This window comes from Leucopleurus acutus (genome assembly GCF_964270905.1).
Source record: "Leucopleurus acutus genome assembly, chromosome: 15".
Taxonomy (NCBI): domain Eukaryota; kingdom Metazoa; phylum Chordata; class Mammalia; order Artiodactyla; family Delphinidae; genus Leucopleurus; species Leucopleurus acutus.
In genome coordinates, this window is record NC_139157.1 from 60,244,334 (window position 1) to 60,256,901 (window position 12,568).

Below are 12,568 nucleotides of genomic sequence, written 5' to 3' on the forward strand. Positions count from 1 at the left end.
ACATATTAATCAAACTATCAAAAATTAAATACAAAAAATATATTAAAAGCAGCAAGGGAAAAACAACAAATAACATACAAGGGAATCCCCATAAGGTTAACAGCTGATCTTTTAGCAGAAACTCTGCAAGCCAGAAAGGAGTAGCAGGACATATTTACAGTGATGAAAGGGAAAAACCTACAACCAAGATTACTCTATCCAGCAAGGATCTCATTCATATTTGACAGAGATATTAAAACCTTTACAGACAAGCAAAAGCTAAGAGAATTCAGCACCACCAAACCAGCTTTACAACAAATGCTAAAGGAGCTTCTCTAGGCAGGAAACACAAGAGAAGGAAAAGACCTACAATAACAAACCCCGAACAATTAAGAAAATGGTAATAGGAACATACATATCGATAAGTACCTTAAATGTAAATGGATGAAATGCTCCAACCAAAAGACATAGACTGGCTGAATGGATACGAAAACAACACCTGTATATATGCTGTCTACAAGAGACGCACTTCAGACCTAGGGACACATACAGACTGAAAGTGAGAGGATGGAAAAAGATGTTCCATGCAAATGGAAATCAAAAGAAAGCTGGAGTAGCAATTCTCAGACAAAATAGACTTTAAAACAAAGACTATTACAAGAGACAAAAAGGACACTACGTAATGATCAAGAGATCAATCCAAGAAAAAGATATAACAATTGTAAATATTTATACACCCAATATAGGAGCACCTCAATACATAAGGCAAATGCTAACAGCCATAAAAGGGGAAATCGACAGTAACACAATCATAGTAGGGGACTTTAACACCCCACTTTCACCAATGACAGATCATCCAAAAAGAAAATAAATAAGGAAACACAAGCTTTAAGTGATACATTAAACAAGATGGACTTAATTGATATTTATAGGACCTTCCATCCAAAAACAACAGAATACGCTTTCTTCTCAATTGCTCATGAAACATTCTCCAGGATAGATCATATCTTGGGTCACAGATCAAGCCTAGGTAAATTTAAGAAAATTGAAATCATATCAAGTATCTTTTCTGACCACAATGCTATGAGACTAGATATCAATTACAGGAAAAAATCTGTAAAAGATACAAAGACATGCAGGCTAAACAATACACTACTTAATAACCAAGAGATCACTGAAGAAATCAGAGGAAATCAAAAAATACCTAGAAACAAATTACAGTGGAAACACAGTGACCCAAAACCTATGGGATTCAGCAAAAGCAGTTCTAAGAGGGAAGTTTATAGCAATACAATCCTACCTTAAGAAACAAGGAACATCTCAAATGAACAACCTAAGCTTACACCTAAAGCAATTAGAGAAAGAAGAACCAAAAAAACCCAAAGTTAGCAGAAGGAAATAAATCATAAACATCAGATCAGAAATAAATGAAAAAGAAATGAAGGAAATGATGGAAAAGATCAATAAAACTAAAAGCTTGTTCTTTGAGAAGGTAAACAAAATTGATCATTAGCCGGCCTCATCCAGAAAAAACCGAGAAGAATCAAATCAATAGAAATGAAAAAGGGGAAGTAACAACTGATATTGCAGAACACAAAGGATCATGAGAGATTACTACAAGCAACTCTATGCCAATAAAATGGACAACCTGGAAGAAATGGACAAATTCGTAGAAATGCACAATGTTCTGAGACTGAACCAGGAAGAAATAGAAAATATGAACAGACCAATCACAAGCACTGAAATTGAAACTGTGATTAAAAATCTTCCAACAAACAAAAGCCCAGGACCAGATGGCTTCACCAGGCGAATTCTATCAAACATTTAGAGAAGAGCTAACAGCTATCCTTCTCAAACTCTTCCAAAATATAGCAGAGGGAGGAACACTCCCAAACTTATTCTGTGAGGCCGCCACCATCACCCTGATTCCAAAACCAGACAAAGATGTCACAAAAAAAGAATACTACAGACTAATATCACTGATTAACATAGATGCAAAAATACTAGCAAACAGAATCCAACAGCACATTAAAAGGATCATATACCATGATCAAGTGGGGTTTATCCCAGGAATGCAAGGATTCTTCAATATACGCAGATCAATCAATGTGATATACCATATTAACAAACTGAAGGAGAAAAACCATATGATCATCTCAATAGATGCAGAGAAAGCTTTTGACAAAATTCAACACCCATTTATGATCAAAACCCTCCAGAAAGTAGGCATAGCAGGAACTTACCTCAACAAAATAAGGCCATGGATGACAAACCCACAGCCAACATCGTACGCAATGGTGAAAAACTGAAGCGATTTCCACTAAGATCAGAAACAAGACAAGGTGTTTCCCACTCTCACCACTGTTATTCAACATAGTTTTGGAAATTTTAGCCACAGCAATCAGAGAAGAGAAAGAAATAAAAGGAATCCAAATCAGAAAAGAAGACGTAAAGCTGTCACTGTTGGCAGGTGACATGATACTGTACATAGAGAATCTTAAAGATGCTACCAGAAAACTACTAGAGCTAAACAATGAATTTGGTAAAGTAGCAGGATACAAAATTAATGCACAGAAATCTCTTGCATTCCTGTACTCTAATGATGAAAAAACTGGAAGTGAAATCAAGAAAACACTCCCATTTACCATTGCAACAAAAAGAATAAAATATCTAGGAATAAACCTACCTAAGGAGACAAAAGACCTGTATGCAGAAAATTATAAGACACTGATGAAAGAAATTAAAGGTGACACAAATAGATTCAGAGATATACCATGTCTTGGATTGGAAAAATCAACATTGTGAAAATGACTATACTACCCAAACCAATCTACAGATTCAATGCAATTCCTATCAAACTACCTTTGGCATTTTTCACAGAACTAGAACAGAAAATTTCACAATTTGTATGGAAACACAGAAGACCCCGAATAGCCAAATCAATCTTGAGAACGAAAAATGGAGCTGGAGGAATCAAGCTCCCTGACTTCAGACTATACTATAAAGCTACAGTAATCAGGACAGTCTGGTACTGGCACAAAACAGAAATATAGATCAGTGGAACAGGATGGGAAGCCCAGAGATAAACCCACACACATATGGTCCCCTTGTCTTTGATTAAGGAGGCAAGAATATACAATGGAGAAAAGACAGCCTCTTCAATAAGTGGTGCTGGGAAAACTGGACAGCTACATGTAAAAGAATGAAATTAGAACACTCCCTAACACCATAGACAAAAATAAACTCACAATGGATTAAAGACCTAAATGTAAGGCCAGACACTATCAAACTCTTAGAGGAAACCATAGGCAGAACCCTCTGTGACATCAATCACAGCAAGATCCTTTTTGCCCCACCTCCTAGAGAAATCAAAATAAAAACAAATGGGACCTAATGAAACTTCAAAGCTTTTGCACAGCAAAGGAAACCATAAACAAGACCAAAAGACAACCCTTAGAATGGGAGAAAATATTTGCCAATGAAGCAACTGACAAAGGATTAATCTCCAAAATTTACAAGCAGCTCATGCAGCTCATTATCAAAAAAGAAAAAAAAACCCAATCCAAAAATGGGCAGAAGACCTAAACAGACATTTCTCCAAAGAAGATATACAAATTGCCAACAAACACATGAAAGAATGCTTAACATCTTTTATCATTAGAGAAATGCAAAGCAAAACTACGATGCAATATCACCTCACACCAGTCAGAATGGCCATCATCAAAAAATCTACAAACAATAAATGTTGGAGAGGGTGTGGAGAAAAGGGAACCCTCATACACTGTTGGTGGGAATGTAAATTGATACAGCCACTATGGAGAACAGTATGAAGTTTCCTTAAAAAACTAAAAGTAGAGCTACCATACGACCCAGCAATCCCACTACTGGGAATATACCCTGAGAAAACTATAATTCAAAAAAGAGTCGTGTACCGCAATGTTCACTGCAGCTCTATTTACAATAGCCCGGACATGGAAGCAACATAAGTGTCCATCATCAGATGAATGGATAAATATGTTGCACATATATACAGTGGAATATTACTCAGCCATAAAAAATGAAATTGAGTTATTTGTAGTGAGGTGGATGGACCTAGAGTCTGTCATACAGAGTGAAGTTAGTCAGAAAGACAGCAACAAATATTGTATGCTAACACATATATATGGAATGTAAAAAAAAAAAAAAGTCATGAAGAACCTAGGGGCAAGACGGGAATAAAGACGCAGACCTACTAGAGGATGGGCTTGAGGACATGGGGAGGGGGAAGGGTAAGCTGAGACAAAGTGAGAGAGTGGTGTGTATATGGATATATATACACCACCAAATGTAAAATAGATAGCTAGTGGGAAGCAGTCGCGGAACACAGGGAGATCAGCTCAGTGCTTTGTGACCAGCTAGAAGGGTGGGATAGGGAGGGTGGGAGGGAGGGAGATGCAAGAGGGAAGAGATATGGGAACATAAGTATATGTATAACTTATTCATTTTGTTATAAAGCAGAAACTAACAACACCATTTGTAAAGCAATTTTATTCCAATAAAAATGTTTAAAAAAAAAGTGTATGAACTTCCAGTTATAGGATGAATAAGGTCTGAGAATCTAAAGGATAGGTTAGAAACTATAGGTGATGATAACAATGCATTGTATAATCAAAAATAAATAAATAAAAATTTTAAGTGAAACAAAAACAAAAAAAACATTATGCTGAGTGAAAAGAAAGCAGTCACATAAGACCACATGTTGTATGATTCCATCTATATGAAATTCCCAGAATACACAATCCGTAGAGACAGAAAGATCAGTGCCTCCGGGGACTGGGGGAGGAAGAAAATGGGGAAAGATTGCTAATAGGTATAAGGTTTTGGGGGGAGGTGATGAAAATGTTCTGAAATTAGATAGTGGTGATAACTTCAAAGTTCTTATGAATATACTAAAAACCAATGAGTTGTACACTTTAAAAGGTTGGTTTTTATGTGTGAATTATACCTCAATAAAGCTGTTATTTTTTAAAAAACAATGCTTACTGTTAATACTTTGTGAAGGCTATTTCTTCATGTTCTGGTACTTTTTCCACAGAAGAACTTGTGGGTTTTGTTTTTGTTTTTTTCAAGAAAACATCTTTAAAAAGAAACAGTTATATTGGCTTTAGGATTGCATCTAATTTGAGAACTTATTTGCTCAATAAAGACAAGTATGCTATATCTTCCTTATCCACTATCGTCATGCTATGGAAAACATTATCTGCTACTTCATTTTAATTAATTTAACTTCATGTGCATCACATGTTTTGTACTCTTGCCATAGTGGATTACAGTTTCTTAAATTTTCCTTGTTCTTAGAGAAAGTAATTTTTTTCCCCAGCTACTTATATTTAATGTTCCAAAAACAGCATAACAAAAATGTATTAGCATTTGGAACATGGTGAATTTTCTACATTCTTTGTTGGTTTTTTTTGTTGTTGCCGTTTTTATGTACAAGTGCACAGTTGTAAAGGATTTGGTTAAATACTGAAAGAACATAAATGTTCTTTTTGTAACTTTGCTCTCTTTCAAAACAAAATTAGCATCACAAATAGTTGATTTTATATATATATATTGCTAATTTTAAGTGAAGGTAAACTGTTTCTAATTTTCTACATATATGTTTGTTAGTGGGAGGAATATGCTTATGAATTAAAAAAATCAACCTGCTTGTCTCTAAATCAGCTGAATTATTAAAGGTTATCTTTAATCAGTATGTAACAGTGTTTGCAAGGTTAGGATACGGGAGTGTTTTTGAATATGGGCTCTTTTCTAACAGAAAGACTTATCTTCACATGTGTTTTTTCAGTTACAGGGTTGTAAAAAATAGACTTGTTAAGTGTTTTATATTTTCTTAAAATGGAAGATAGGGAGACTTTAGAACAAAACAAAAGCTCATAACTGTTTCGCTTTGAAAAATAACAAAAAAGCATGTAGATACTTTAAGAAAACAACATGTTTTTCTAAATCTAGAGCGCTCATAAAAATGAGGATCCAGATGGTCAAACCAGACAAAATGTGTAATGCTGTAAATTTTCCTCCTAGTTAAAAGGCTGGCCACCGAGAACCTGCAATACATGGTCAAAGCCTGCCAAGTGGGGTCAGGAGGAGAACCTGCCGCCCAGCTGACTTCTGTGTTTAGGTAACTGGAAAATATGCCAACTGGCAAGAAGACTATTGCCAGCCATTTGACAGCCAACATGTTTTTTAAATAACTAATTATCCAAAACATAATGTGTTACTACTTGTTTGTAGTTTCAATTATTGTATTTTTGGCAGTGGTTTTGCTATGTTGTTTTATTAAAAAATAAAAGTACCAAGGAGAAAGATAAGTGAGCTGACGTAAATTACCTGAGAATTTAGTAAGGAAGATTCTTGCATGTGTTTAAGAGGAAAAAGTGGGAAATGTGAGTCATGATGACAGGTGTACAGGCTTTGGAGCTGCTAAACATGCTACTCAGGATCCACTGTGAAAGTGCCTGTCACTGGTTTTCCTACTCACTTTAGATGCTGTGGACCCAGAAAGCTCCATTGTATGTAATTGTGAAGCATAGACTTTGTAGATCTGTTGTTCCTTCACAAGAATAACTGCAACTTGAGAAACATTTTCTGTTTTGTTTTTATTTTCCTGCCTTGCACCCTATAGAGTCTTATGCTTTCTGTTCGGGCAGTACTTTTAAGTATTTCTTTCTCACAGTTTCTACCAGTTCGCCTTTATTTCATGTATCTCTACCCTAGCACTACCGTGATAAATAGTTTGGGTCCATTTCCTTCATTCTGTGTTAGATTTTTGATTCCTCAGTTTTCTTTCTCATCACATAGTTGGCACTTGTCAGTTGTTTACAGTTTATTTAAATTGTGATCATTTGAAATAAATACTGGATTTATGAAAACTGTAAAACCCTAAGAGGAGGAAGGATTTTATATGAACAAAGATTGCATGTTTGTTAAGTACAATTTATTGAGCTAGGTGACTTTTATTTTCTTGGGGGGAGAGAGTGGAAATTTTAGGATTAAAATATATAATTCTTATTAATAAAAGGTCTTCTATGGGTCTAAAGTCTCTTGATCGGTTAAAGAATATAAAAATTATTTCAAATAACTTGCCTTCCTCATAGAAATGTTGTTTGATTTATCTAGAGTTAGCAATAACTAAAAGATACACAAAATAACTAGGAAACTGGACTCTTTGCTGTTTTAGTCTCTTCTACATCCTGACCATCTAGATTTCATCATGCACACTATAGCAAAAAAGTCCCTGAGATTAGATTTTTCCCCCTTATTCTTCCTCCTGGGATTCCAGCTCTTCCCTTTCCCTTTCTCCTAATGCCGCCACTCTGTTCATAGCTCATACTGAAGCCATTTCTGTTCTTTATTTTCAAGTGTTAAATAGTGTTCATATGGCATCTAAATCCTTATGGTAATCTTACATGAAATGATCTTTCTTGTGTTCAGGTTACAGCTTGTTGCCATACAGATACCAGCCCAAGGAATTGCCCCAGAAGTAATTCTAAGTAACTTGTTTTACTTTCAGGAAATTTATCGAGGATTATGGTATGAGATATGATTATCAGATTTACAGCATTTTAGAAACAGTAGCAGCATTGGACCAACAGGTTGTTATCCACTTGATTTCTACCCTTACTCAATCTCTGAAGAGTTCAGAGCAGAAATGGGGCCTTGGCAGAAATATTGCACAAAGGTATGTTTGATAATTTGATTATATCCTTTTGGACAATGATTATGAAATATAGATTCATTTTCTAGAAATGGCCTATTTTCCACTTATAAAAATTTGGAGTGTGTTCCAGTGAATAAGATTAGTGACTCAACTAGATAATATGCGTTTTGGTCAGAAATAGATCAAGGCTTTTTTTTTTTTTTTTTATAGATTACAACCCAGCTGAAGATAATGCTGGACTATTTAGAGTAATGAAACATGGAGCGGGGTATAAGTCTGTATTTCCTAAAGAGATTGTTTTAGAAGGGTCATTACTCATACTATAATTCATATGTCCAAAAGTAGTATGTTAAAGAGTCAAAGTACTTTAATTACATCGTGTATGGTGTGTATAGACAGGTAGACATTCAAGCTGGCTCAGTCTGTAAAGACTTAAATGAAAAATAGTGGAAAATGTAGTAAATATATATGTCTTCTTTTCTTTTCTCTTTATAGGGAAGCCTATAGCAAACTTTTATCTCACCTAGGACAAGTGGGACAAGATGAGATACAGAGACTACAAGATGATAATATTGAATCTATTTTGTGACTCATCCTCAATATTAATTATAACTATCTAAAGTCACTTTGCACCATTCTGACTCCTACTTTTAATTAATTGTATAATGTTCTGTTAAAAATACTTTCTAGGATTTTTTTCCTTTCATACCTGTAAGTATAAAGTATATAAATAAGGAAATAAAAGTTAATTAAATATGTTATAGGAGCTTTCGAACTTGGTAAAACTGCATTCTATTTTGAAGAGGTTTTAATGAAACTAAAGAAACTTTTCCTAACTGGGAGTGTTATGTGTGTATGTCTAAGCAGGTTTATACTGGTTGATCCATGGCCATTTTACTGTAATGTGACTTTCTGCCTTGTGAGTAATTTATTTCTGTTTTGTTTTTGTTTTCTTATGAGTTATATTTTATTATGATACTATTTCAAATTACCTGGCTGCCCTATGCTGGGTTTTTTTTTTGGAGGGGTGGTCAGGAGACAGAACAGTATATTTGTTAGCCTTTTTTATACTACGCGTGAGGCAAGTTAATAAAATCCTTACAAAGCACACTTAACTCTATGAGGAATGAGACTGAATCTGGCTAAATGATTATACAGATAATATGTATTTTTTTTTTAACTTGGGCCAACAGTGTTTATATCAACACTTGGGTTCCAACGGTTGCCAGATGTTTTCCTCTACTCATCCTTTCGTTTGGAGTTGTCATTAAAAGACAGATCAGGAGGAGGATAAACAAAAGCCTTTAAGAAAAGAGAATAAATAATATTCTGGAAATTTTTAAGTTTACAAAATTAACAGAAGAGGTCTGAGAAGTCAGCTGATTTATCTCCTTGCTCTTCAATTAGAGCCTTTTATAAGGTAGCATCTTACATGTTTGAAGGGAGCCAGTTTAGTTTCCTGTAGCAGCTCATCTCTCAACCCTTTAACTATTTCATTCAGATTCATTCCACCAGTTGGGCTTTTGTCCTTGACTCCTTTTTCTAATGAGCATTATTTGGTAAAAAGAGCTCCAATCTTAGTGTTGGGAACCCACCTGGGTCTCAAACCCAGCTCTGCTTTGTGACCTTGAGCAAGTTCTTAACCTTTCTGAGCCTCAGTTTCTTCGTGGAGAAAAATGAATAATAACCCTTTTTTAAATTTCACAATGTTCTGGTAGGAATCAGTGGGATAATTGATTTATAATTATAATCATATAATTTAAATGTATGTGAAAGTATTTGTTGACCTATGTTCTGTTTGGTGGTGTACAGACATGATCACTATCTCATGCACAAAGGTGAAGAACACTTCCTAATTTTGTTCCTCTTTCTCTAATGGTACGTCCTAGATGAAGATCGCACTTCTTTTCAATGTTTTCTTACATGTCATGTTTGCTAAGTTTGAAATAATTTATTGTTTTTTTTCTTGAGTATCTAGTGTTTATCATGGTTCTACTATTCCTTCAGGAAAACATTTCAACCCTTTTCTGACTCAAGAAGTATCTTTTAAAATGAAATGCATTGCAATCGGGAAACTATAGATAATAGCCCTTTCCTAATTGTAATCTGTGAAGTCTAAAGGACTTCATGACATATAAGTGGTTTATTTTCCCCCCAAATAAACTTTTTAATTCAACAAATGGGATGAATGAAAGCCTCTTTAAGGTTACTAAGACTTCATAGCAATCAATGAGTTTCTTTTCATTACGATAGTGACTTATTAAATGAATGATGCATTATTTTGCAAGTTGTAGCAATTGAAATTTAAACTATTTAATGGGATGCCTTTAAAGAGTTTGTGTGTGTGTGTGTGTATATGTGTGTATATATATATTTTTTCACCCCCAAGGGAAATTGATAAAGATATCTTGGAGAATCTTGCTCCTTAGCTTATGAAACTTTTTAAGGGTTAAGAAAATCTGCTGCTGAATCATGCAGTAGGGTGTATAGCTGTAGATACTAAGAATAACTAAAGTTTATACATAAAAAAATCAGTAACAAGAAAAAGTCTGTAACAATACCTGTGTATGTATATATATATGTATTTTTAAATTTATGTATCAGTAAAGTTTTAAAGAAGCTGTTTTATTGAAGAAAAAAAGAAAATGTATGACTCTGTTCCATTTCTGAAGAATCTTCACTGACCCGTAAATTATTACTATAGTCTTGTCTTTTTCCATTTCCAGACTAAAGAGTACCTATACTTGCTTCGTTAATGTTCCTTTTCCCCTAAAAACCCTGTAATCCCTGAGGCGGCTGCTTCTACCATTGTAAGGTAGGCCATTCTCTTTTGGCCAAATTTGGAATGTGTTCTCATTTTTCTTGGTCTTTGGGGCCTCTGTGACATTGCATTTTCTTTTATCTTCTGGTCCCTTCCTCAGCAGTATCGCTCCTTCCTACATACACGTTCTTCTTTCTTGTCCCTACTGGTAAGATCTAGCCCTTCACCTGCTCTGTCTCAACATTCTTGTAGTAGTGAACTGATAAAACTAGCTTATAATTTTTTTCTATCTGTAGTGCTAATTTTTCTCTAAACCTGTCTAGTTGGATTCTCCTGAAATCTCAAGGCAACATGTCAAGCTGCCCTTATCATCTTCGTTTCCAGTCTAGCTCATGCCTTCATTTTCTACCCAGAGAATACACCACTTTCCCAAGTCACTTAGCCGTGACATTTCTTGGATTCATTGCTCCCCACTTTTCATTTGATCACCTTATAGGCTCTTGTGATTTTTTTCTTTTTGCCATTTCATGCATCCAAACATTTTTCTATTGGGTACTATAATCTCCTTCTTATCTCTGGACTCCTGAAATTTATTCTTCACATAGTTTTGACATTAGTGTTCCTAAAATACTTCTTTCTTCTTCTTACTTTTCTGCTCAAGGACCTCCATTTACTTCCCATTGTTAATAAGCTGACATTCAAGCCCTTCAGTCAGGAGACTTCTGCCATCTGACGCTATACCTTCTGTTTCCAAACTTACCTCAAGCAGGAAAGTAGACTGTCTTAGCTGCTTTCTCTGAATGACATGTTCATTCTACGCTGTGGGCCTCACTCAGTTTGCCAATTAGAATACCATCATTTCTATAGAAACCTAACCTTAAGACACTTAAATAGGAAGAAAATTAAAATATACATGTTGGATATGTAATTATTCCACTCAAATAATTTCTTTAAAATATCAGATGGAGTGTAGAAGAGATGATTGAAAGACAACAGGGTGATGAAAGGACTTTATTAGACACAGATTTGGTTACGATTTAAATTTCAGTTGAACATTTAATTAGGTTTCCATAGGGGACGAAAAAAACATGGAGTATTGTCTCTGCACAAAAATCGTTTAGTACTTTGTTCATTTGTATTAGAAGAGTTTCAAAGTTTAAAACTTTTTATCTCTTTACTTATCCCTAGCATATTTTCTTTTCTTACTAAGCATATTTGACTTTTTCTATTTTGGGGGGTAAGTAAAATATTATTTGTGAGTTGTTAGACTATGTGTGTGCTTTCATTATGCATTGTTATTTTTATCTTCTTCCATGCTTCATCATAAATTTTTAAACCTACTTTGTTCTTAACCAATTACATGAGCCCATTTCCATGTACTTTCACAGAATCTTTGGCAGTTTTTATTTTTACTTCCCCTTTGTTACGATTATAAATCATATAAAAATTTGATGCGCCTTTGCAGTTGGGAAAAGCCTTTAGGAAACCTACCTTCCCTAATCCTACACAGTAACATAGCACTTGTGTTTCAAAGATAAAAATAGATATCATAGAAACCTCACCGAAAACTGTGTTTTCTGTACTAAACCACTGCTTTTTGACTGATAGACTTTTTACATAAACCTTACATTTTCCAAAAACTGATCTCCTGCCTACTCCTCCTAGGGTTAAAAATATTGCCTTGTCAGTCAAGTATAGAGTATGCTAGTATAAATAACGTACTTTGTTTGCTTAAAACAGTTGGTTTGGGAAGCTAGCAAAATAGCGTATTCTTTCACATATTTAATAAGATATGAGATTTATATTTTGATTCTGTGATAAACTATGTTTGGTAAGATTACCAAAATCAGTACCAAATGAACTTACCAACTTCTGCTTACTGAAGTTTTTAGTGTGCTGATAGTTATCCAGTTCATTGCATTTGTGGATTGTGCTTTTAGAAAAATTCTGGGCATATGCATGCTTTAAGTTATTTGTGTATATAGTAATGAGATATAATAAAAAATGTATATATTCAACTTACACTGCACCTGTGATTATTCAACTGCCTCTTTATGACAGATTGACTCTTTGAAAACCAAAATAAAAATGAACCGTGTTACCTACAGGAATAATTTTTATCTTATTAT

The 12,568-nt window shown here is 34.5% G+C and overlaps 1 protein-coding gene across 1 annotated transcript in view; it reads left to right on the forward strand.

Annotated features, from left to right (window-relative positions):
- Positions 1-8,267, forward strand: part of MMS22L (MMS22 like, DNA repair protein) — a gene marked incomplete at its 3' end in the record, with an annotated part of 139,983 nt that extends 131,716 nt beyond the window's left edge. The window contains exons 24-26 of the mRNA XM_082856033.1: positions 6,043-6,139; positions 7,532-7,699; positions 8,174-8,267. Coding sequence (XP_082712159.1) covers positions 6,043-6,139; positions 7,532-7,699; positions 8,174-8,267 — 359 coding nt within the window. The remainder of the gene's footprint in view (positions 1-6,042; positions 6,140-7,531; positions 7,700-8,173) is intronic.
- Between the last annotated feature and the right edge of the window lie 4,301 nt (positions 8,268-12,568).